This window comes from Muscardinus avellanarius (genome assembly GCF_963383645.1).
Source record: "Muscardinus avellanarius genome assembly, chromosome: 3".
In the NCBI taxonomy this organism is placed as follows: domain Eukaryota; kingdom Metazoa; phylum Chordata; class Mammalia; order Rodentia; family Gliridae; genus Muscardinus; species Muscardinus avellanarius.
The window spans coordinates 115,234,785-115,260,457 of NC_137788.1; the positions used below are offsets into that span (position 1 = coordinate 115,234,785).

General features: G+C 52.6%; 1 protein-coding gene across 2 annotated transcripts; it reads right to left on the reverse strand.

The window, feature by feature from the left end:
- Positions 1-17,964: 17,964 nt before the first annotated feature.
- Positions 17,965-23,868, reverse strand: SLC27A3 (solute carrier family 27 member 3; the record flags this gene model as incomplete). 2 transcript variants are annotated; one of them, XM_080692810.1, is made up of 10 exons in its annotated part: positions 17,965-18,036; positions 19,294-19,424; positions 19,555-19,652; positions 20,360-20,558; positions 20,681-20,771; positions 20,863-21,057; positions 22,005-22,129; positions 22,433-22,591; positions 22,871-23,080; positions 23,340-23,868. In XM_080692810.1, 10 exons carry the CDS (start codon positions 23,866-23,868, stop codon positions 17,965-17,967), a joined length of 1,809 nt encoding a protein of 602 aa, XP_080548936.1. The 2 variants fall into 2 exon arrangements, with proteins under 2 accessions (XP_080548936.1, XP_080548935.1); XM_080692809.1 differs by having other exon boundaries at positions 17,965-18,141.
- Positions 23,869-25,673: the final 1,805 nt, after the last annotated feature.

Below are 25,673 nucleotides of genomic sequence, written 5' to 3' on the forward strand. Positions count from 1 at the left end.
AGGCTGACGTGGGAGGCTGGCTTGAGCCCGGGAGTTGGAGACCAGCCTGGGAGACCCCATCTCCCCCCCTTTTTTTTTTTTTTTCAGTACTGGGGATGGAAATCAGGGGCATTCTACCTCTGAGCTATATACCCTCAGCCCTATTTTTCTTTTTTTTTTTTTTTCTTTTTTTTTTTACGGGTCTGGGGATGAAACCCAGAGGCATTTGACCTTTGAGCTACACCCCCTGCCCTATTTTTTATTCTTTCTTTTAAAACAGGGTCTCACTAAGCACTAAGTTGCACCGAGCCTCACTACATAGCTGAGGCTGTCCACGAACTGCAATCCTCAGGTCTCAGCCTCCCAAATGCTGGGATTACAAGCCTGTGTCACCATGCCTGGTTTATTTTTCTTATTTTATTTTATTTATTTATTTATTTTGCAGTACTGGGTATGGAACCCAGGGGCATTCTACTTCTCAGAGACACCCCCAGCTCCAATTTTTTATTCTTTTTTTTTTTTTTTTTTTTTTTTTGTGTGTGTGTGTGTGTGTGATACTGAAGGTGGATCTCAGGGACTTTCTACCTCCAGGCTATACTCCCAGACTTATTTTTATACTTTATTTGGAAATAGGGTCTTACCAAGTTGCTGAGAGCCTCACTAAGTAGCTGAGGCTGGCTTCGAACCTATGCAATCCTCCTGTCTCAGCCTCCCAAGTGCAGGGATTACAAGTGTGTGCCACCATGCCCGGCATATTCTTTATTTGAAGCAGGGTCTCACTGAGTGCAGAGGGCCTCACTAAGTAGTTGAAGCTGGCTGCGAACTGTGATCCTCCCGTCTTAGCCTCTCAAATACTGGGATTACAAGCGTGCGCCACCATGCCTGGCTCCTTAATACTTTATTGTAAAACAGGGTCTCACTGAGTTGCACAGGGCCTCACTAAGTGGCTGAGGCTGTCCTAGAACCGCAATCCTGTCTCAGCCTCCAAAATGCTGGGATTACAAGCATGCGCCACTGTGTCCGTCTGAGACTTTATCTCCTTAAAAGAAAAAGGTTCAGGGTCCCACCCAGATCTGTGTAGAGCAAAGAGCTGACGCTGCTGGTCAGGAGCAGAGACCCCTCAAAATGGGCAGCTGGCAGCTTGCGGTGAAAGTTTAAAGCCTTAAACAGGCCCCAGCTGGGGTGGCAGCTGCAGGAGGCCGGCCCAGAGGTGGCATTAAGCACCATGGTGGAAAAACCCAGGGCAAAGCCGGGCCTGCAGAGGAAAAGGGGTGCACTGGATGGCAGCCCCACTCACCGAGGCCAGGGCTCTCCAGGGCTTCTGTTGTCCACTCACTGCTGCCAATGGTGGAGCCCACACCCGTGCAAAGTCCTGGCCGGCCCCTCTGCCAAGTCAGCCTGTAGGTGGATGGTGTGGGCCATGGCTGGCTCCAGGTTGAAGAAGATGTGTTCAAAGGTGCCTTTACTTACGGGCTGCTGGCATTCGGCCGGCTCTGCGGAGGGATCCCTGGCCGCTCAGCCAGCCCCATCTCCAGCCCAGGGAAGTGGGGACCCAGCCCCTCCTGGCTCCTGGTGGGGTCAGCCCGGCCGGCCTCCCTCCAGAGAGTAGGGTTTGGAGCTGGGCAGAGAAAGGGCCTCAAACATCAGGCCAAGAAACAGTGGGGACACTCCAAAGGATCGTGCAGGGACGCAGCCAGCCCAGAGGGCCACGCACCCAAAGGCCTGGGGAGAGTCTGTGGGGCCTGAGAGTCACCGAGGAAGTGGGAACCCAAAGAATAAGGAAGGCAAGGACGGGCCAGAGCTGGGAACTCCTGGTCCGTGGCCCCAGCTCTGACCCCAAGCCCTGCAAGCCCACCGCACCACCTCCCACTGGCCGGAGGTGCAGCCGGGAGCCTGTGATGTCTCAGCTGGAGGGAGGCGACTCCCAGGTCACTCGAAAGGCAGAAGCGAAGATAGCCACAGCCCGCAGGCCCCCATCCTTCCCGGAGACCCCCCACCAGCATCAATGTGCTAGAGAAAGTCAGAGTTGGGGGTGCCCCTCCCAGCAAGCCCCACAGCTAACCACGAGACCACCGGCCTGCCCAGGAGCAGAGGGCACAGCTTCTGTGTGGGAAAGAGGCACTTGCTGAAGGAGAAAGGAACCTGCTGGGACTGGTGTGTGCACACAGGTTTGTTTTGTTTTGTTTTTGTTTGTGGTACTGGGGCTGGAACCCAGGGTTTTTCTACCTCCTCCGGGCTACACTCCCAGACCTTTTTTTTTTTTTTTTTGCGGGTTTGGGGATGGATCCCAGGGACATTTGACCTCCAAGCTACATTCCCCTGCCCTATTTTTTATTCTTTATTTTATTTTATTATTATTTTTTTATGGCACTAGGGGTGGAACCCAGAGGCTTTCTACCTCCGGGCTATACTCCCAGACCTTTTTTTTTTTTATATTTTATTAGAAACAGGGTCTCACTAAGTTGCTGAGAGCCTCACTAAGTAGCTGAGGCTGGCTTCGAACTCGTGCGATCCTCCTGTCTCAGCCTCCCAAGCACAGGGATTACAAGCGTGCGCCATCATGCCCGGCTTATTCTTTATTTTAGAAACAGGGTCTCACTAAGTTGCAGAGGGCCTAAGTAGCTGAGGCTGTCCACGAACCACGATCCTCCAGTCTCAGCCTCCCAAATGCTGGGATTACAAGCGTGTGCTACCATGCTTGGTCCCCCAGCCCTATTTTTAATTTTTTATTTTGAAACAGGGTCTCACTGAGTTGTGGAGGCCCTAAGTAGCTGAAGCTGGCCGCAAACCGCGAACCTCCAGTCTCCGCCTCCCAAATGCTGGGATTACAAGCGTGCGCCACCACACCTGGCCTTGCACGCAGGTTTTAGAGTGGCTCTGGGCACAGCGTCCTCGCGGGTGTGTAGGGTGGGGAGGGTCCTCCCATGCACTGCTGGACAGTGGGGTCAAGCAGAACGTGGGTACCTGTTGTTTTGAGTCAACCGGACATTTTCCCTAGGACTCAGCACCTTCTCATCCTTCAACCAGACCATTCTGGGCTCAGGGACACCCTGGGCCTCACAGGTGAAGATCGCGCTGCTGCCCGGGGCTTGGACAAGGACTGTGAACACTGGGCAAATTCAGGGAACTGTGCAACGGCGGGGAGGTAGACACATGAGCTCCAGGGGCGCCGGCCCCTCCGGGGTGCAGAAACTCACCCCGCATCAGCAAGACGCCCCGAGTGTGCGCCGGACCCAAGTGCCCAGCTGGTTGGCAGCACAGACAAGTCAGAGATCATAAGGTTCCCGGTGCCCAGGACTTGGATGCCCTCCGTGGTATGGAACGGCCGTCAGTGGAAGACGCGGGTCAGGACTGGGAGAGGGCAAGGGCGGGGTTGGATGGGAAGAAGGCGGCCACTGCACCCAGGCAGCCCCAGGAGACCAGTGGCCGTGGGCGCCCGCAGCGATGCTCTCCAGTACCACCCTCTGGTGCACTCCAGGATCAGGGAGGACGCCCGCTCCCATCCCTGGCACTCCCTTCGCTCCTGGGGTGCCCCCCTCCGGGCCACAAGTGGAGGAGATGGACCAAGATGAGGAAAACCGGCTGTGGTTGCACAAGTCTACGGTCCCAGTACTTGGGAGGCTGAAACAGTAGGCTCCGGGTTCAAGATCAGCAGCAGCAATTTAGCAAGAGTGTCAGCAACCCAGTGAGACTGTTTCAAAATAAAGAATACGCTGGGCAAAGTGGCGCACGCTTGTAATCCCAGTACTTGGGAGGCCGACACAGAAGGGTCACACGTTTGAGGCCAGCTTCAGCTACTTGGCGAGGCCCTCTGCAACTTAGTAAGACCCTGTTTCAAAATAAAGAATAAAAAATAGGGCTGGTGGTGTAGCTCAGAGGTAGAATGCCCCTGGGTTTCATCTCCAGTACCACAAAAATAAATAAATAAATAAATAAATAAATAAATAAATAATAGGACTGAGGAAGCCAGGCAAGATGGCTTCATCTGTAATCCCACTACTTGGGAGGCTGAGACACGAGGATCACAGTTCAAGGACAGCCTCCCCAACCCTGGCATTTGGGAAGCTAAGACAGGAGGACCACGGTTCGCAGACAGCTTCAGCTACTTAGAAGTCCTTTACAACTCAGTGAGACCCTGTTTCAAAATAAAGACTAAGAGCCAGGCGTGGGGGCGCACTCTTGTAATCCCCGCACTTGGGAAGCTGAGATAGGAGGATTGAACAGGTTCAGAGCCAGCCTCAGTACTTAGTGAGGCTCTCAGCAACTTAGTGAGACCCTGTTTCCAAATAAAGTATAAAAAATAGGTCTGGGAGTATAGCCCTGAGAGAGAAAAGCCCATGGGTTCCACCCCCAGTACCACAAAATAAAGAATAAAAAGTAGGGCTGGGGGTGTAGCTCAAAGGTAGAATGTCTCTGGGTTTCATCCCCAGTACCGCAAAAGAAAGAAAGAAAAAGAAAAAAAAAAAAGGATAGCCTCCCCCATTGAACAAGCCTTTCAGCAACTAGCAACACCCTGTTTCAAAACAAAAATAAAATAGGGCTGGACTGTAGCTCAGAGGTAGAATGTCCCTAGGTTCAATCCCCAATGCCACACACACAAGATGAAGAGCCGGTGTAGTGGCCCATGCCTGTAATCCCAATATTTGGGAGACTGAGATAGGAGGATCTCAGGCTTGAGGCCAGCCTCAGCAAATTAAGGAGACTCTCAGAAACCTAACAAGACCTCTTCTTTCTTCCTTTTCTTCTTTCTTTCTTCCCTTCTTTCTTCCTTTTCTTCTTTCTTTCTTTCTTTCTTTCTTTCTTTCTTTCTTTCTTTCTTTCTTTCTTTCTTTCTTCCTTTTTTTAGTGGCACTGGAGATTGAACCTAGGAGCATTCTGCCTCTGAGCTACACCCCAGCCCTATTTTTTCTTTTCTTTTCTTTTCTTTTCTATTTTTTTTTTGTTTGTTTGTTTGTTTTTTGTTGTTGTTGTAGGTCTGGTCTGGAGATGGATAGAACCCAGGGCCACACCTCTGAGAGGCATGTCCAGCCCTAGTTTTTATTCTTTATTTTGAAACAGGGTCTCACTGAGTTGCAGAGGGCCTCACTAGGTGAGCCGCGAACCGCGATCCTCCTGTCTCAGCCTCCCAAGTGCTGGGGTTGGAAGCGTGTGCCTCCGGCGCTGGCTCTTTGGCCATATTTTGTCGCAGAGTTCTGAAACCCAGGCACCCGGGGTTTCCCACCTACAGTCGCTTACTTATCCCCCGGCGCCCTCTAGTGGCTGCCTCGGTCATGACTTCTCATCTCCACTGCACCCAGGGCTCTGGCAGCCTGGGTCGCCCACCCGTCTCTGCCGGCATGTGTGGGCTCCTGGGTGTTTCATCTCAGCTACAAAACCTTTCCTCCGCACCCCAAAAGGGAGATGTGCAGCTGAATACACAGATGCACACACTCAAGCACACACATTCACATGCTTGCGCACACAAGTATGTGCACACGTACACACACGTGTCCAAAACAAGCTGACTGAGCCCTCACTCCACATCCAGTGAGAGCCCCCACTGCTTTCTAGTGTGTGTGTGTGTGTGTGTGTGTGTGTGTGTGTGTGTGTGTGTGGTTCTGGGATGGAACCCAGAGGCTTTCTACTTTCAGACTACACTTCCAGACCTATTTTATACTTTATTTGGAAACAGGGTCTCACTAAGTTGCCGAGAGCCTCACTAAGTAGCTGAGGCTGGCTTCGAACCTGCGCATCCTCCTGTCTCAGCCTCCCAAGCGCGGGGATTACAAGCGTGTGCCACCACGCCCGGCCTCACACTGCTTTCTTTATCAAGTCTGAACTTCTTTCATGTTGGGTCTCGCCTATGATGCCAACTCTATTACCCTAAATTCTTTTTTATTATCTATTTATTTACTTATTTATTTATTTATTTATTGCAGTACTGGACATGGAACCCAGAGCATTCTACCTCCAAGCTACACCCCCAGCTTTATTTTTTATTCTTATTTTGAAACAGGGTCTCACTGAGTTGCAGAGGGCCTCACTAAGCAACTCGAACCACAATCCTCCTGTGTCAGTCTCCCAAATTCTGGGATTACAAGCGTGTGCCATCACTCCCGACTTCTTTTTTACTTTATTATTATTTTTAAATTTTTGGTACTGGAGATTTTTTTTTTTTTTTTTTTTTTGGTGGTACTGGGGTTCCTGGAAACCCTTCTACTTCCTCCTGTCGCAGCCTCCCAAGCACTGGGATTACAAGCATGCGTCACCACGACCGGATCCTATTTTATTCTTTTATTTTGAAACAGGGTCTCACTAAATTGCAGAAGACCTCACTAAGTTGCCAAGTCTGGCCGCGAACCTGCGATCCTCCTATCTCAGCCTCCCAAGTACTGGGACTACAGTCATATACTACCACTCTGGCTTATTTTTTATTTTGAAACGTGGGCTCTGAGTTGCCGAGCTCCTCACTAGGTTGCCGAGGCTGTCCTCAAACCTGCGATCCTCCTGTCTCAGCCCTTGAAGTCCTGGGATTCCAGGCGCGCCCACCGTGCCCTGCTAGTACCCTGATGTGGTTCCTTGGCTGGTCCCCACTCCTCTGCTTTCAGTCTGGTGCATTTGTAGGAGAAGCCCCCTCCTCACCCCCCTGACCTTACCTGCTCTCTCTGCTCAGCCTCAACACTCAGCTTGGCACAGCTCGGTCCCGCTGCGTCTCCTCCAGACGGCGAGCTCCCGGGAGCCGGTGGTGGGGCTGGCCTGCCTGCTCTGACTCCAGCACGCGGCCAACCTATCGCAGTGCTGAAAACTGCATGCACAGTGACGTACATCCCATGATCACCGTGTCTACGCCCTCCCTCTGGCGGGCACCCACTCCATCCCTGCTTACCCCTCAGGGTCAGCCGGGCATCCTGGCTGTGGCAGGGACAGGCCACGTTTTGTGCCACACAGCAGTAGATGCCCACGTCAGCCGGGCTCACACTGCTGATGTGAGGATGCCACCAGGCGGTAGTGTGACCCGAGACAGAGAGGCCACAGATCCACCTCCTGGCCCTGCCCCAGCCCCAGCCCGCCATCCCAGCCCACTCCCGGCGGCCCCAGCCCCAGCCCACCATCCCAGCCCACTCCCGGCGGCTGCTCACCGATGGCCGATGGTCGGCAGTATTCAGGGAGGAACCATTGTGTTCCCAAGAAATGGTGGGCTCAGGCACCCCCCGGAGCGGGCACTGGGAGTGGCCACTCCACCCTGCTCCACCTCAACCGACTCCAGGTGTTGGTGGAAGCGTAACAGACCTGGGGGGGGGGCGGCGGCGAGGGCCTGCCTGACCCACCTGCTACCTCTCCTGGGCCTTAAGAACCCTCTGCCTTCCTCAGCCAAAAAACCTCTAGAAATGCATTTCCCAACTGTGTTATAATCCAAGCTGTGTGTGTGTGTGTGTGTGTGTGTGTGTTACTAGAAATGGAACTCCTACCTCTGGGCTACACCCCCACACCTATCTTCTTTCTTTCTTTCTTCCTTCCTTCCTTCCTTCCTTCCTTTTTTCCTTTATCTTTCTTTCTTTTTCATTATTATTATTATTATTATTATTATTATTATTATTATTATTGGTGGTACTGGGGTTCCTGGAAACCCTTCTACCTCCGGGCTATACTCCCAGACCCATTTTATATTTTATTTGGAAACAGGGTCTCACTAAGTTGCTGAGAGCCTCACTAAGTAGCTGAGGCTGGCTTCTAACCTGTGCGATCCTCCTGTCTCAGCCTCCCAAGCGCGGGGATTACAAGCCTGCACCACCACGCCTGACAAGAACTTTTATTATTTTTGGAACTGAGGATTGAATCCAGGGGCATTTTACCTCTGAGCTATCCCCCAGCCCTTTTATTTTTTAGTTCAAGACAGGGTTTCAGTAGGTTGCTGAGGGCCTCACTGTTGGAGGTTTTCTTTCTGGGACTTGGAGAGTCTTCTGAAGGGACATGGACAGTGTGGGGGCAGCTGACAGCTTCGTCCAGGGTGAGCCGCACTTATACACCATACAACGTGGATGAGCCAGCCGGGCTACCTGGGGCAAAGGACTGGGTGACGTGTGAGTCAAAGAAAAACTAACAACACTTAAGGAAATACTTTTCAGCCAATCATTAACTTAATCAAGAACACATGTGCCAGCCAGGCACGGCGGCTCATGCTTGTCATCCCAGCCTTCGGGAGGCTGAGACCGGAGGATCGCGGCTCGCCGACAGCCTCAGGTACTTAGCGAGGCCCTTTGCAACTCGGTGAGACCCTGTTTCAAAATAAAGAATTAAAAAAATTAGGGCAGGGGGTGCAGCTTGGAGGTCGAATGCCCCTGGGTTCCATCCCAGACCCGCAAAAAAAAAAAAAAAAAAAAAAAGAATCCGTGTGCCTAAGAGAACAAACCTACGGTCTGCATTCGGTCATGGAAACCTTAACCAATAACACGTATGCCTAAGAGAACAAAAGTGTTTGCGTGTGGCCATGGCTTCCGGAGCAGCTTGTGGACTTGGCCCTTTGCCTAGTCCTCGGACATTTACCTTCAGGCAGACCTCATACTCACTAAGCTGTCAAGGCTGGCTTTAAACCTGCGATCCTCCTGTCACCGCCTCCCAAGTACTGGGATTACAGACGTGTGCCACCATGCCTGGCCATGTTTTATTTTTTATTTTGAAACAGGATCTCCTGTTTCAAAAAAGCCCCTGAGGCTAAGTTACTGAGGCTAGCCTTGAACTAACGATCCTCCTGTTTCAGCCTTGCAAGTACTGGGATTATATGTGTGTGCCACCCCACCCAGCAAGAAATTTGAAAAATTTCCAGGCCCCTAAGAGCGTGGCAGGCCAAGGCACCGTGGATCCCTACATCAGGGTGGCGCTGTCCCGCCCAGGCGTGGGTGCCCTCGGGGCTCCTGCAGGAGGGGAAGGCGGCCAGGTGCCCGGAGCGTCTGGCATAAAGGACACTGCCATGTCCTTGGCCAGGACCGGCCCCCGCAGGGCCACCACATCCCCGGGCTCCCGGGTGAAGGCCAGCTCGGAGCCCGCAGTCTGGCCTGTGGGATAAGCAAGCGCAGCATGGACCTGTGTCCCCCCTGTCCATTGCCTCTGCCTGTCATGGCTCTCTGTCTGCCTAGAGGGACGGGACTTGACTCTGGGGTCTGGGGTGGCAGGGAGATCCTGCCGGCTGCACAGGCCTGATTGATGGCTTCTTTCAGGGGGTGGGGCAGGCACAAGGGCGAGGTCAGGGCTGAGCCTGGGCACTGTGCTCCCGGGGACAATAGGCTTGCCCCCTCCCTCCCCGAGGCCCATCTGCCCATCTGTCTGTGGGGTCAGCTTCCCAGGACTCCTGGCCACCCCTCCCCGTCCAGGACCACAGCGATCCTGAGACCAGAAGTCACAGCCGCAGAGACCCCAGTACACAGACAGACCATCTCTCCACAGCCACAGAGGCCGGGAGCTCAGTAATCCCAGTACTTGGGAGGCTGAGACAGGAGGATTGCAGGCTTGCGGCCAGCTTCAGCAACTGGTGAGGCCGCTAGATGCTAGACATGACTTATTTTTCACATTGGTACTGGGGATTGAACCCAGGGGTATTCTACCTCTGAGCCACATGCCAATCTTGTTTTTTGTGTGTGTGTTCTTGCGGTACTGGGGATGGAACCCAAGGGCATTCTACCTCTGAGCTACACTCCCAGCCCTATTTTTATTCTTTATTTTATTTTATTTTATTTTTGCGGGTCTGAAGATGGAACCCAGGGGCATTCGATCCCCGAGCTAGGGTCTCACTGTTGCGGAGGACCTCACTAAGTAGCTGAGGCTGTCCGCGAACCACGATCCTCCTGTCTCAGCCTCCCGAATGCTGGGATTACAAGCATGCACCACCACGCCCAGTTTATTCTTTATTTTTGAAACAGGGTCTCACTGAGTTGCAAAGGACCTCCCTAAGTATCTGAGGCTGTCTGTGAACTGTGATCCTCCTGGATCAGCCTCCCAAATGCTGGGTTACAAGCCTGAACTACCACAACCAATTTAAGACTCTGTGTGTGTGTGTGTGTGTGTGTGTGTGTGGTGTTGGGAATTGAATCCAGGGGCATTCTACCTCTGGGCTATACTCCCAGACCTATTTTATATTTCATTTGGAAACAGGGTCTCACTAAGTTGCTGAGAGCTTCACTAAGTAGCTGAGACTGCCTTTGAACCTGTGTGATCCTCCTGTCTCAGCCTCCCAAGTGCAGGTATGATAAGCGTGCACCACCACGCCTGGCTTATTCTTTATTTTGAAACAGGGTCTCTCTAAATTACAGAGGGCCTCACTAAGTTAGCTGAGGCTGACCGAGAATCTGTGATCCTCCTGTCTCAGCCTCCCAAGTGGGGCTGAGGCCCTCTGCAACTCAGTGAGACCTGGTTTCAAAATAAAGAATAAAAAATAGGGCAGGGGGTGTAGTTCGGAGGTCGAATGCCTCTGGGTTCCATCCCCAGACCCGAAAAAAAATAAAAATAAAACACTGTCTTGCTGGGTAGCCGAGGCTGTCCTGGACCCTGCATCCTCCTAGCTCAGCCTCCCACGCGCTGGGATGACACGCAGGCGTGTTAGGTCAGGCCGAGCCCGCTGCGCTGCGCTGCGCGCCCTGGTCGCCGGGGGGCGCGCTCCCACCACGCCCAGCCCGCGGCCCTCGCCGGCCTGCAGAGGGGGCGCTGGGGTGAGCTCCGCGCTGCCCGACCCCAGCGGCCTCTCCGCGCCTGATCCCCACCCTGCCAGCTACATCGGGTTGTGCAAGTCTGCTTCCCTCTCTCTGCTGGGCACTTTTTCCCTCTTTCCCCATTTTTTTTTTTTTTCCCGTTCCTGGGGATGGAACCCAGGGACATTCTACCTCCGAGCTATACCCCCGGCCCTATTTTTTTATTCTATATTTTGTTGTATTATTTTATTTTTTTATGATACCAGGGATGGCACTTTTCCCCTTTCCCCATTTTTTTTTCCGGTACTGGGGATGGAACCCAGAGACATTTTACCTCCGGACTACACCCCCAGCCCTTGTTTTTTTGTCCTTTTATTTATTTATTTATTTATTTATTTATTTATTTATTTATTTATTTTGGTGGTACTAGGGGTGAAACCCAGGGGCTTTCTACCTCCGGGCTATACTCCCAGACCTATACACACACACACACACACACACACACACACACACACACACACACACACGGCTCCGGAGCCAGGTGTGGGGGCACACGCTTGTAACCCCAGCATTCCGGAGGCTGAGACAGGAGGATCATGGTTCATGGCCAGCCTCAGCTACTTAGTGAGGCCCTTTGCAACTCAGTGAGACCCTGTTTAAAAGAAAAATAGGGCTGGGGGTGTCGCTCAGAGGTGGAATGTGCCTGGGTTCATCCCCAGTACCGCAAAATAAATAATAAATGAATAACAAATGAATAATAAATAAATAAATAAATGGCTGGGGGTGTTGCTCAAAGGTACAATGCCCCTGGGTTCAATTTTCAGTACCTCAAAAAAGACAAAACAACAACAACAACAAAATATTACAAGCTCCCCTCACTCTCTTTTTGGTACTAGGGACTGAACCTTGAACCAGAGCCTCATGCATGCTAGGCAAGCGCTCTAGTATTGAGGACATCCCCAGCCACGAGCTTTTTTTAAATAGACATAATGTCATTATTATTATTATCATTATCATCATCATTTTATTTTATTATTATCAACATCATTTTATTTATTTATTTATTTATTTATTTATTTATTTATTTATTGTGGTACCAGGGATGGAACCCAGGGTTTTTCTACCTCTGGGCTACACTCCCAGACTTTATATATATATATACATACATATATATTATGTGTGTGGTACTGGGGGTAGAACCCAGAGGCTTTCTACCTCCGGGCTACACTCCCAGACCTATTTTCTATTTTATTTGGAAACAGGGTCTCACTAAGTTGCTGAGAGCCTCACTAAGTAGCTGAGGCTGGCTTCGAACCTGTGCGACCCTCCTGTCTCAGCCTCCCGAGCGCTGGGATTACAAGCGTGCGCCACCAAGTTGGGATCGCTATTAATTAATTATTTAATTAATTTACTTTTGGGGACACTGGGGATTGAATCCAGAGGCATTCTTTTTTGTTGTTGTTATTGGTTTGTTTTTGTTTTTGTTTTTCCTTTACGGTGCTGGGGATGGAACCCAGGGCCATTCTACCTCTGAGCTACAGCCCTAGCCCAATTTTTTATTCTTTATTCTGAAACAGGGTCTCACTGAGTTGCAGAGGGCCTCACTAAGTAGCTGAGGCTGCCCATGAACCACAATCCTCCTGTCTCAGCCTCCCGAATGCTGGGATTACAAGCGTGCACCACCATGCCCAGCACCTAGGGTTGAAACTTTCTATGGGGCTGTTTTTAGCAGGTGGGGGAGAAAGGGGAGCTGCGGCTGTCATTGTTTCTTGGGCAGCATTCCGTGTCGTAGTCTTGGAACAGACTGAGTTCCTGGAGCTGGGTGGGTGGCACTTGCATCTGCGATTATGTGCATCAGCAAAGTGGATCTTTCAGGGATGGGGGGCTGCCAGTGTTCCCAGCTAATAATGTCACTATTATTTCTAACAAAACTAACAATGTTTTTTGTGGTACAAAATTTTTTTTGTTTTACTGGTACTGGTATTTTATTTTTATTTTTATTTTTTTTATTTTTTATTTTTTTTTGGTGGTACTGGGGTTCCTAGAAGCCCTTCTACCTCCGGGCTACACTCCCAGACCTATTTTTTATACTTTTTTATTTGGAAACAGGGTCTCCTAAGCCAGCGCGCGCGGCTGGCTTCGAACCTGCATGATCCTCCTGTCTCTGCCTCCCAAGCGCGGGGATTACAAGCGTGCGCCACCACGCCCGGCCTGGTACTGGTATTTTAAACCCAGAAGCATTCTATCTTTGAGCTATACCCCCAGCCCAATTTTATTTCTTATTTGGAAACAGTATCTCACTAAGTTGATGAGAGTCTCACCACTTGCTGAGGCTGTCCTCGAACCTGTCTCAGCCTCCCAAGTACAGGGATGACAAGTGTCTGCCACACATCTGACTAACAATAATCTTTTTGTTTGTTTTTGGTACTGAGGATGGAACCCAGGGTCGTTCTGCCTTTGAATGACACCTCCAGTCCTATTTTTTCTTTTTATTCTTTATTTTGAAACAGGGTATCACTGAGTTGCGAAAGGCCTCACCAAATAGCTGAGGCTGACTTTGAACCTGTGCGATCCTCCTGTCTCAGCCTCCCAAGTACTGGGATTACAAGCGTGGGCCACCACGCTCGGCTCTTTTTCAGTGTGTGTGTGTGTGTGTGTGTGTGTGTGTGTGTGTGTGTTACTGGAGATGGGATCCAAGGCATTCTATCTTCGAGCTATACCCCCAGACATTATATATATATATATATATATATATATATATATATATATATATATATATATATAATACATATATATATATATATTGCAGTACTGGGGATGGAACCCCGGGGCATTGTACTTCCAAGCTACACCCTAGCCCTATTTTTTATTCTTTATTTGGAAACAGGGTCTCACTGAGTTGCAAAGGGCCTCACCAAGTAGCTGAGGCTGTCCACGAACCGCGATCGTCCGGCAGGATTCCAAGCGTTCATCATCACACCCAGATCCTAGTCCTATTTTATTTTCAATTTGGAAACAGGGACTCACTAAATTGCTGAGATAGCTGGGCGTGGTGGCGCACGCTTGTAATCCCCACACTTGGGAGGCAGAGACAGGAGGATCGCGCAGGTTCGAAGCTAGCCGCGCTGGCTTAAGAGACCCTGTTTCCAAATAAAAATGTAAAAATAGGTCTGGGAGTGTAGCCCGGAGGTAGAAGGGCTTCCAGGAACCACAGTACCACCAAAATAAATAAATAAATAAATAAATAAATAAATAAATAAATAAATTGCTGAGGCAGTCCTCAAACTTGCAGTCCTCCTTTCTCAGCCTCCCAAGTACTTAGCTACCATACCCAGCTCAAGAGACTCTGTTTCAAAACAAAAAATAAAAAGGGCTGGGGTAATCTGGAGATAGAATGCCGCTGGGTTCAATCCCCAGTGCAAGACAAAACGAAGATTCCTTAAAGGTCTAATTCAGCCAGGCATGGTGGCACACACTTTGTAATCCTAGTACTTGTGAGGTTGAGACAGGAGGATCGCAGATTTGAGGCCAGCCTCAGCAACTGAGACTCTGCTTTAAAATAAAAAATAAACTACGCCAGGCATGGTGTCACACACTTGTAATCTCAGCATTTGAGAGGCTGAGACAGGAGGATCGTGGTTCGAGGACAGTAAGGGCCTTAGCAACTCAGTGAAACTATTTCAAAATAAAGAATAAAGCTGAGCATGATGGCGCACGCTTGTAATCCCAGCATTTTGGAGGCTGAGACAGGAGGACCACAGTTCATTAACAGCCTCAGCTACTTAGTGAGGCCCTTTGTAACTCAGTGAGACCCTATTGCAAAATAAAGAATAAAAAATTGGGCTGGGGGTGTAGCTGGGAGGTAGAAAGCCCCTGCGTTCCATCCCCAATACTGTAATAATAATGATAATAATAATAATAATAATAATAATAATAATAAGCCGGGCGTGGTGGCGCACGTTTGTAATCCCAGCATTCGGGAGGCTGAGACAGTAGGATTGCGGTTCGCAGACAGCCTCGGCTACTTAGGGAGGCCCTCTGCAACTCAGTGAGACCCAGTTTTTTTTTGTTTTTGTTTTTTTTTTGGTGGCACTGGGGTGGAACCCAGAGGCTTTTCTACCTCCGGGATATACTCCCAGACCTATTTTATACTTTATTTGGAAACAGGGTATCACTAAGTTGCTGAGAGCCTCACTAAGTAGCTGAGGCTGGCTTCGAACCTGTGCGATCCTCCTGTCTCAGCCTCCCAAGCATGGGGATTACAAGCGTGCGCCACCAAGCCTGGCTGAGACCTAGTTTTAAAGTAAAGAATAAAAAATAGGGCAGGGGGTGTAACTCGGAGGTTGAATGCCCCTGGTTTCCATCCCCAGACCCGCAAAAAAAAAAATAATAATAATAAATAAAATAAAGAATAAAAAATAGGGTTGGGGGTATATCTCAAAGGTAGAATGCCTCTGGGTTCCATCCCCAGTACTGCAAAAAATAACAACAACAACAACAACAACAATAATAATAATAATAATAATAATAATAAATTAAGGTTATAGCTCAGAGGTACCATGATCTTGGGTTTAATCCCTAGTACCAAAAAAAAAAAAAAAAAAGAAAGAAAGAAAGGAAAGAAAAGAAAAGAAAGAAGGAAATTATTTCTTATTAATAGGACAATCCGGTATCCCTGAAATCCAAATCGCGCGAGGAGGAGGGCCACGCGGGTGGACGTTCCCTCCAGCTGTGGTTTTCAGACAGGAGCTGCCGCCTCAGCCTCACGGATGCTCTCTCCTCTCTCCCCTGAACTTCCTCCCTCGGCAGCGGCTGATACTGTCTGCCTTGCACGTTTCAGTGGAAACGCCTTGCTCTTGTTGTGGAGTCCTTGAGCCCTGGGCGCCCTGGGCTCGTTTACTGTCCCCAGCCTTTGCTATCTTTGCTTTCTGGCACAGCGTGTCCCCGGACTGTTCTGAGGTAGAATGCCCCTGGGTTCAATACCCAGTGCCAAAAATAAATAAGTAAAAGCCAGGCGTGGTGGCACAAGCTTGCAATCCCAGCATTTGGGAGGCTGAGACAGGAGGATCGTGGTTTGTGGACAGGCTCACCTACTTATTGAGGCCCTTTGCAACTCAGTGAGACCCCATTTCAAAATAAATACTAGAGCCGGGCGTGGTGGCGCACGCTTGTAATCCCAGCATTCGGGAGGCTGAGACCTGGAGGATCGCGGTTCGCGGACAGCCTCAGCTACTTAGTGAGGCCCTCTGCAACTCAGTGAGACCCGGTTTCAAAATAAAGAATAAAAAATAGGGCGGGGGGCGTAGCCCGGAGGTCAAATGCCCCTGGGTTCCATCCCCAGACCCGCAAAAAAAAAAAAAAAATAAATAAATAAATAAAAATAAATAAATAAATACTAAAATATAGGACTGGGGGTGTAGCTCGGAAGTAGAGTGCCCCTGGGTTCCATCCCCAGTAACGGAAAAAAAAAAAAAAAAAAAAAAGAAACAGCGTTCTTGCTAACTTGCTGAGAGCCTCAGTAAATTGCTGAGGCTGGCTTTGAACCTGCGATCCTGTCTCAGCCTCCCAAGTACATGCACTACAGGGGTGCGCCACCATGCCCAGTGAAATATTCCTTTAGATTTTTTCCACCACCTAACAACATAAAAACCTTTCTCATCCACTGGCTATATACAGCGATCTGCTCACTCCTGCCTTGAGACCAGTTTGGGGTGGTGCCCCAAAACCTGCCTTTCTATTTGTCAAGGACGCGTGGCCTAAAGTACCAGGGAGACCCCAACGGGAATTGAGAAGGTGGGTGGTGGTGATTTGAGGACCCAAGAAGAGTGGGTAGACCTTTGGGTCTGATTCTTTGCTCTATTTACCCAGGGTGCTTGACCAACCTTCGAGACAGAGAACTCACCATCTGAAGCAAAGCTTAGTTCATGTCTGCAATTTTTTCTTAATCTAATTCCTCCTCCCTCCTCCTCCTCCTCCTCCTCCTCTTCCTCCTCCTCCTCCTCCTCCTCCTCCTTCTCCTTCTCCTTCTTCTTCTTTTGGTACTGCAGATTGGACCCAGGGGCATTCTATCTTCAAGCTGCGCACCCCTAGCCCTATTTTTTTTAATATTCTTCTCTCTTTTTTTTTGGCACTGGGGATGGAACCCAGGGCCATTCTATCCTCAAGCTGCACCCCCAGCCCTATTTTTTATTCTTTATTTGGAAACAGGGTCTCACTGAGTTGTGGAGGGCCAAACTAAATAGCTGAGGCTGGCCATGAACCGCAATCCTCCAATCTCAGCCTCCCGAATGCTGGAATTACAAGCATACAACACCATGCCTGGCTCCCAGCCCTATTTTTTTATTCTTTATTTTTGAAACAGGGTCTCACTGAGTTGCGGAGGGCCTCACTAAGAAGCTGAGGCTGTTTGAGAACCTCGATCTTCCTATCTCAGCCTCCCAAATGCTGGGATTACAAGCATGCGCCACCATGCAATTTAGTGAGACCCTGTTTCAAAATAAAAAATAAAAAGTAGGGCTAGGGGTGTACCTTGGAGGTAGACTACCCCTAGGTTTCATCCCCAGAAACACACACACAAATAAATAAATAAATAAATAAATAAATAAATAAATAAAATAGGTCTGGAGGTGTAACTCAGAGGTAAAATGTCCCCCTTGGGCTCAATCTCTAGTACTACAAAAAACAAAACAAAACAAAATAAAAAAACAGACAAATATGTAGATCAGAAAGACAGTGCTGAGCTGGGCATGGTGGCGCACGCTTGTAATCCCAGCATCTGGGAGGCTAAGACAGGATCGCGGTTCATGGACAGCCTCAGCTACTTAGCGAGGCCCTTTACAACACAGTGAGACCCTGTTCCAAAATAAAGACTAAAAAGGGGCAATGCCTGGGGGTGGTGGCGCACGCTTGTAATCGTAGCACTTGGGAGGCTGACAGGAGCATCACACAGGTTCGAAACCAGCCTCAGCTACTTAGTGAAGTTCTCAGCACCTTAGTGAGACTGTTTCCAAATAAAATATAAAATAGGGGGTGTAGCCCAGAGGTAGAGGCCACTGGGTCCCATCCTCAGGACCACAAAAAAAAAAAAAAAAAAAGGGCAAAAAAGGGCAAAGGGTGTAGCTTGGAGGTCAAATGCCCTGGGTTCCATCCCCAGACCCGCAAAAACAAACAAAAACCAAGACAGTGCTGCATTGGCTCTGACTCCATTTATTACAAAATAATAACAGTAAATTGATATATAAAAACATCCCAACACTCGCCCCCATCCCCGGTACAGACAATGGCCGCCCCTCAGGCCCTCCCTCGGCGGCTCTGGGCAAGGAAGGCGTCAGATCCGGAGGTCCCCAGCTAGGAGGGCCTGGTGCCGCGCAGGCGTGAGGGGCAGGTAGGCGCCCGCGGCCTGGTCCAGGAGGTAGAGGGCATCGGGCAGCGCCCGGGGGTCAAAGCCCTCAGCTGCCATCCGAACCTTCTGCTGCTTGAAGGTCTCGGTGGTGGCCAGAGACTCCTGGGGAGAGGAAGGGGTGCAGTGGACTCGATGGGAAGGTCTCCCACCCAGGGGGTCAGGGGCAGGTGAGGTTGAGGAGACAGGCGACGGAGGGGAGCCTGGGGAAGGAGGGGCTGGGGTGGAAGGCCCTGCGGGTACTTTCTCTGCGTGGAGTGTCAGCCATTTATTTGTTTGTTTGTTTGTTTGTTTATGCTGGGGATTGAACCCAGGAACATTCTCCCTCTGAGCTACACTTTATAGCTTTTTTTTTTTTTCCGTGTCTGAGGACGGAACCCAGGGGCATTCAACCTCTGAGCTACAGCCCCTGCCTTATTTTTATTCTTTACTTTGAAACAGGGTCTCGCTGAGTTGCAGAGGGCCTCACTAAGTACCTGAGGCTGTCTGCGAACCGCGATCTTCCGGTCTTAGCCTCCCAAATGCTGGGATTACACCATGCCCGGCTCCTTTTTATTTTTATTTTTAATTTTGTTACTACTGAGGATTGAGCCCAGGGACCCTCTACCTCTAAGCTACAGCCCTAGCCCTTTTTATTTTTATGTTTATTTTTATATTTATTTATTTATACTTATTTTTATTTATTATCTATTTATTTATTTTTGCAGTACAGGGGATAGGACCCAGGGGCATTCTACCTCTGAGCTACACCCCCAGCCTATTTTTTTTATTCTTTATTTTATTTTATTTTATTTTGTGGGTCTGGGGATGGAACCCAGGGGCATTAGACCTCCGAGCTACACCCCCTACCTATTTTTTTTTTTATTATTCTTTATTTTGAAACTGGGTTTCACTGAGTTGCAGAGAGCCTAAGTACCTGAGGCTGGCTGCAACGGTGATTCTCCTGTCTCAGCCTCCCAAATACTGGGATTAGAAGCGTGCGTCACCACGCCCGGCTCCTTTAATTTTCTTTTTCCAAACAAGGTCTCGCTCAGGGGGCTGAGGGTCTTACTAAATGGCTGCTGAGGCTGGCTTCGAAACCCGCGATCCTCCTGTCTCAGCCTCCCAGGTACCAGGATCACGGGTGTACGCTACCATACTTGGCTTCCACAAGAGTGTCTCGTGTGTGTGTGTGTGTGTGTGTGTGTGTGTGTGTGTGTGTGTGTGTGTGTACAGTGCCGCCGTTGTTGACCTCTGGTTACCTGGAGGTCTGGTTACCTGGAGTCTTAGGAATCGAGGCCAAGCGTACGGTGGCAGGTTCTCAGAGACATGGGTGTAGAGCTGCACCAGGTCCAACGCGTGGGGCGGCCGCAGAACCAGGGCCGCCATTCCAGCCCTGCCTTCGTGCCCTGGTAGGTGTAGGAGGCAGAGTGAGCCGATCCAGGATGGGCTCCCAGGAAGGCTTCGTGCTCCCGTGCCCAAGCATCGCCAATTCCGGGCGGTGGGCTGGACGCCTCCCCACCTTCCGTGGCTAGGCACCTGGCACTGTGACTCCGTAGACGTTCACGTCTTGAAGGAATTCCAGGGCCTCCAAGACCTGCGCCACCTCGGTTGTGGCCACATTCTCCCCCTTCCACCTGGAGGAGAGCACAGGCTTTGGGAGTGTGACGGGGAGAGAGACAGGGGTCCAGACTGTCATAGGGGTCAAATGTTTAGGGCAGCCAGGCATGGGGGCGCACGCTTGCTATCCCAAACTTTGGGAGGCTGAGACAGGAGGATCGCAGTTCACGGACAGCCTCAGCTACTTAGTGAGGCCTACAACTTAGTGAGACCCTGTTTCAAAATAAAGAATAAAAAAAAATAGGGTTGGGGGTGTAGCTCAGAGGTAGAATGCCCCTGTGTTCCATCCCCAGTACCGCTAAACAAACAAACAAACAAACAAACAAACAATTTGCCAGGTGTGGTGGTGCACGCTTGTAATCCCAGTATTTGGGAAGCTGAGACAGGAGGATCTGAGAGTTTATGGTCAGCTTCAGCTACTTAGTGAGGCCTTTTGCAACGCAGTGAGACCCTGTTTCAAATTAGAGAATAAAAATAGGGCTGGGATCTGAGCATGGTGGTACACGCTTGTAATCCCAGTGCTTGGGAGGCTGAGACAGGAGTATTGCACAGGTTCGAAGCCAGCCTCAGCTACTTAGTGAGGCTCTCAGCAACTTAGTGAGACCCTGTTTCCAAATAAAGTATAAAATAGGTCTGGGAGTATAGCCCGGTAGAAAGCCTCTGGGTTCACTCCCTGGTAACAAGCGCGCGCACACACACACACACACACGTCACAGAAATATACCTGAAGGTGTCTCCGGTACGATCGTGGAAGCGCAGAAAGCCTTGTTCATCGCAAACCAACAGGTCCCCAGTGTTGAAGAAAACATCTCCAGGCCGGAAGACGTCCTTCAGCAGCTTTCCATGGGCCAGCTCCGGCCCCCCGGCGTAGCCCAGGAACGGGGACTGCGGGCTCACGGGCGCCACCAGCAGCCCCGGCTCACCTGGACAGTGGCTGAGATCACAGGTGGGCCCTCCCCGCCTGGCCCACCCAGCCCATGGCTGATGCCAGCCCTCCCTCGCCAGCTCTGCCACCCACCGCCGCCCGCGCCCCCTGAGCACCAACCTGCACGCGTGGCCACACAGTGCCCCCGGGCATCCCGGATCGGCTCCCCTCTGGTGACATCATAGCAAATCAAAGAGAAGGGGAAGATGCGCTGGGGAAGGGAGACCCGGTGCGGGTCACTCTAGGTGCACGGCGCCTTCTTCCCAGCCCTGGCCGCTCCAGGGTCTCCTCTGGGCCCTCACCTTGTAAAGCCAGGAGGCGCGGCCCACAGCGCCCCGCTGTCCTGTGTAGTTGAAGGTGGCCACGTTGCCCTCAGTCGAGCCGTATGTCTCTAGCACCTGCAGAGGCCCAAAGCGCCGCAGGAAACGCTCCCAGGTGTCTGGGCGCAGCCCGCTGCCCACGGCCAGCCGGACCTTATGGCCACGCTCCGCCTTGGTCTGGAATGGAGGGGGCTCCATCACACAGGGATGCCAGCTCCTCAAGTTCCTCCGCCATGATCTCCTTCAGATGTTCCAAGCATTCCTAGGCCATCTTGGTCTCCTGCTACGCTCCCACCATTTTCTTTTCTTTTTCTCTTCTTTTTTGGTACTGGGAATGGAACCAAGGGGCATTCTACCCCAGAGCTACACCCCCCACCCCTACCCCTATTTTTAAAATCTTTTTATTTATTATTTATTTATTTTTATTTATTTATTTTTTTTTGGTGGTACTGGGGTTCCTGGAAGCCCTTCTACCTCCGGGCTACACTCCCAGACCTATTTTTACATTTTCATTTTTGGAAACAGGGTCTCCTTAGCCAGCGCGCGAGGCTGGCTTCGAACCTGCGCGATCCTCCTGTCTCTGCCTCCCAAGTGCGGGGATTACAAGCGTGCGCCACCATGCCCGGCTTTTTTATTTATTTCATTTTGTGGTACTGGGGGTGGGACCTAGGGACTTTTCTATCTCCGGGTGGAACCCAGGGGCTTTTCTACCTCCGGGATATACTCCCAGACCTATTTTCTATTTTATTTGGAAACAGGGTCTCACTAAGTTGCTGAGAGCCTCACTAAGTAGCTGAAGCTGGCTTTGAACCTGGGCAATCCTCCTCTTTCTCAACCTCCAAGCGCGGGGATTACAAGCGTGCGCCACCACGCCTGGCTAGTCTTTTTATTTTTGAAAAAGGGTCTCGCTGAGTTGTGAAATGGCCTCGCTAAGTATCTGAGGCTGTCCGCAAACGGCAATCCTCCTGTCTCAGCCTCCCGAATGCTGGGATCACAAGCGCGCGCCACCACGCCCAGCTCCATTTTCTTCTTGTCTTCTCCTTCCAACTCCCTGTCAACTGCCTCAGCGTCTGGGTCTGTCACGTCCGTCCCTCTCCCTGGGCCTAGCCGGGGGGGCCACGCACCGGGGGCTGGTTAACAAGGTACCGGCACAGCTCCCCGATGTACTGGAACACCGTCACCCCGTGCTCTTGGCAGTCCTCCCAGAACTGGCCGGCCGAGAACTTGGACTTCAGCACCACCGTGGCCCCTGCCAGAAGCAGGAACGGGGAGGACAGGAAGTTAGGTTAAAAGCCCTCGACTGGCTGGCCCTCCTTCTCTGTGCTCTGTGTTCTGAGTTCTGCAGGGAGTAGGGGCTGGGAGATCCGCACCTCCTGCTTCCCCACCTGTGCCTTGGAAAGGACAACACCCCCCTTCCCTGCTTCCCAGCCCCAAATATCCCGCCCTAGCTGCCCAGTTCCCACTCTTCTTTGTCTCTTCCTGCCCTACGCAGCTCAGGACTCATCCCAGAGGGACCTAAGAAACGAAGGTGCTGGCCAGCCAGGGCACTGACCGATGCCCAAGCAGCCCACGATGCCCAGGAGGGAGCCAGACATGTGGTAGAGCGGCAGCGCCAGGTAGATCACATCCTGCTGGTGGACGCCACACAGCTGGTAGAAGCCCTGGCACTGAAGGATCTTCAGGTGACTGATGCGGGCAGCCTTGGGGAGGCCTGCGGGGTGGCGGGCATTGAGGAGGAAGAGGCTGAGGTCCAAGGCCACTTCGCTGACCCCTGTTCCCTGCAGGGTTCCCCAGGAGAGAGGCTAAGAAGGGTCAGAAGCTGAGGAGGAGGAGGAGGAGGAGGGAGGCCAGGCGGGGGGGGGGGGGAGAGATGGAGATGGAAGCTGCTGCTGGAATCCTATCCTCTGGGCTTGGAAGGGGAGCCTCTGTTCCCCAAATCCACCCTCTTCTGCCTTACTTTCTGGGGGTTTAGCAGGTCGCCAGCCCTCACCCGTGGTGCCGGAGGTGAAGATGTACAGGCACGTGTCCATTATGTTCTGGGGGGCAGAGAGGTATCCTGGCACGGGCCCATCGGCCTCGGCTGCGGCCTCAGCCAGCAGATCGCTGATTCCCGCGCGCTGGCCTCCGGGGCCCGCGGTCCACAGCTGCAGCCCCAGCGCCCTCAGCGCCGGCAGGTCGGGCTCCAGGGACTCCAGGAACTCTGCAAGGGGGCGGGGAAGCACAGCTCCACGGCGCCGCCGCTCTCCAGCGGCCTCCCGGACCCCTTCCCGCCTTCATCCCTGTAGAGATGAGGGTGCCGGGCATGGACGTCCGTCCCGGGTCTGGGACCTGGAGCCTGGGAGCTCTGGGGACCCCCGGGACTCCGCTTCGCCGCGCTCTGGGGTCCCGGGGAGAGCGCCCGGCGCCTTCTGGGCTCGGGGCCCAGACGGAGGCGCGGGGGCGCGCCTCGCCCGCCTTACCTGGAGCCAGCACGAGCGCGCGCGCGCCGCAGCTGCGCAGGCAGTGGCGCAGGGGCCCGCGGCGCAGGGCGCTGGGCACGAAGGCGGCGCGCAGGCCGGCCTTGGCCAGCCCGAACCAGAGCCACAGGAACGCGGGGCTGGCGGGGAGCAGCAGCGCCACCGTGGCCCCCGCGCCCCCGGGCCCCCGCAGGCGCAGGAAGGCGCGCGCAGCCCGGCTGCTTTCGCGCTCCGCCTCGGCGTAGCTGAAGCGCCGCGCCCCGTGGACCAGGAAGGTGTGCGCGGGGCGCCGGCGGGCCAGCTGCGCCAGGCGCCAGGCCAGGCTGCAGCCCCCCTCGGGGCCCCGGGGGTCGGCGGCCGCGGCGGCCCGCGCCCCGGCTCGCAGAGCCCTCCTGCAGCGCAGGGCGCGCACCGTGAAGGCCAGGTCGGCGGCGAGCCAGCGCAGCTGCGCCCAGAGGTGCAGCCTCGGGAGCAGCAGCGGCAGCAGCAGCAGCAGCAGCGGCGGCAGCAGCAGCAGCAGCAAGGCAGCCATGGTGCCTGTCCCTGGGCTCCGCACCGTCGGGCCCCACGCCCGCCAGCCAACACCCCTGATGGGCCCTGCGGGAGAACTGGGCCCGCGCGCCCCCGCTGCGAGCCCTCTCCTCCCGGGAGCGCGCGCCGGCAACGCCCCGCCCCCGCCCCGCCCCCTCGCCGCGCCCCCGCCAGGTCTGGGCTGTGCTCCCCTGCATCCCGGGAACGTGCGCGTCGGGTCTTAAATTCCCTCTCCTCTCGGCTATTGGCTAGACTTTGGGGCCTGCGTCCGTCCATCTGTCTCCTCCGTGACGGGAAGGTCCCCTCGCTCCCTCCCCCAAAAGACTGAAGAGCTCGGCCCCGAGTCCGCGGCGCCCTGCAAGTCCCTGCTGGACCCGGGCTCTCCCGGCAGCAGCCCTGGGGATGGGCGGGGGCCCAGAGCTGAACAGGGGAAAGGTGGAGGCCCGCAGTGCCAGATGCCTGGAGGAGCCGCGGGGGAGGCTCCGCCCTCTGGGCGAGGGTACCGTGACTGGGGCCAGCCAGCGAACGCTTTCCATCCCGGTTTTAATTGGGGCAGGAACTGGGGAAGGAGAGAGGAAGGAAGAGGAGGCCTCCCGGGTTTAGATTTTCAAGGAAGTGGCAGCTTCGAGGGAGAACCTGGAGTCTCTAAAGAGGCAACGTTTCACACTGAATCAGCGGAGCCGTCGCAGTGGGCCCGGCTTCCACTTTTCCCTGGACCACTGAGCCAGGGAGCTCTTTTCTGCGGGGCCCTTGGACCCACAGTGGCCAGACGGGAAGGAAGAGGTCCAGGCCCTGGTGTTTGAACTCTCCTCCAGGCCGCTTCTGTCCTTCCAGCCCAGGCTGGAGCATGCAGACAGTAAACGCAGCACATCTGACAAATACTAGCTTTGGGAAGCCTCTAGATTTTTTTTTTTTTTTTTTTTTTTTTTGGCTTGGAGGAGCATTCTACCTCCAAGTTATACCCTCAGTCCGATTTTATTTGGAAACAGGGTCTTCACGAAGTTGCCGAGAGCCTCACTAAATTGCCGAGGCTGGTTTTGAACCAGTGACCCTCCTGTTTTAACCTCCCGAGTACTGGGATTACAGGCACGTACCACCACGCCTGGTTCTCGCTTTCCTTCTCTTCCTTCCACTGGGATCAAACCCAAGGGCTTTTGTGTGTGTGTGTGTGTGTGTGTGTGTGTGGTACTGGGGATTGAATCCAGGGACATTCTATGTCTGAGCTACACCCCCAGCCCTGCTTTTATTCTTTATTTTGAAACAGGGTCTCACTGTACCACCATGCCCCACACCCAGGGACATTTTTTATTTTACGGTACTGGGGATGAAACTCAGGGCATTCTACCTCCAAGTGACACCCCCAGCCCTATTTTTTTATTCTAATTTGGAAACAAGGTCTCAGTCCGTGGGGAAGGGCCTTGCTTAGTAGCTGAGGCTGTCCGCAATCTTCTGATCTCAGCCTCCTGAACGCTGGGATTATAAGCCTGTGCCACCACACTCGCTCCCAGGGACATTTCAAAACAGTGTCTTGCTAAACTGCTGAGGATATCACTCAACTGTGGAGGCTGGCCTCAAACCTGCAATTCTGTCCCTGCCTCCTAAGCACTGGGCTTTCAGGTGTGTGCCATTGGCCAGGCTTGCAGTGGGCAAGGGTGGACCTAGGCTGCCCGGAGGGTGCTGGTGTGGATCTTTGCAGGGCCTGGCTCGCACACCTTCTGTGTAGGGTGGGAGGGCAAATCAAGTTCCGCTGCTCTAGACAGGGGGGGCGAGCAGGAGGGTGGGGTTGTGAGGGCGGCTGGACAGGGA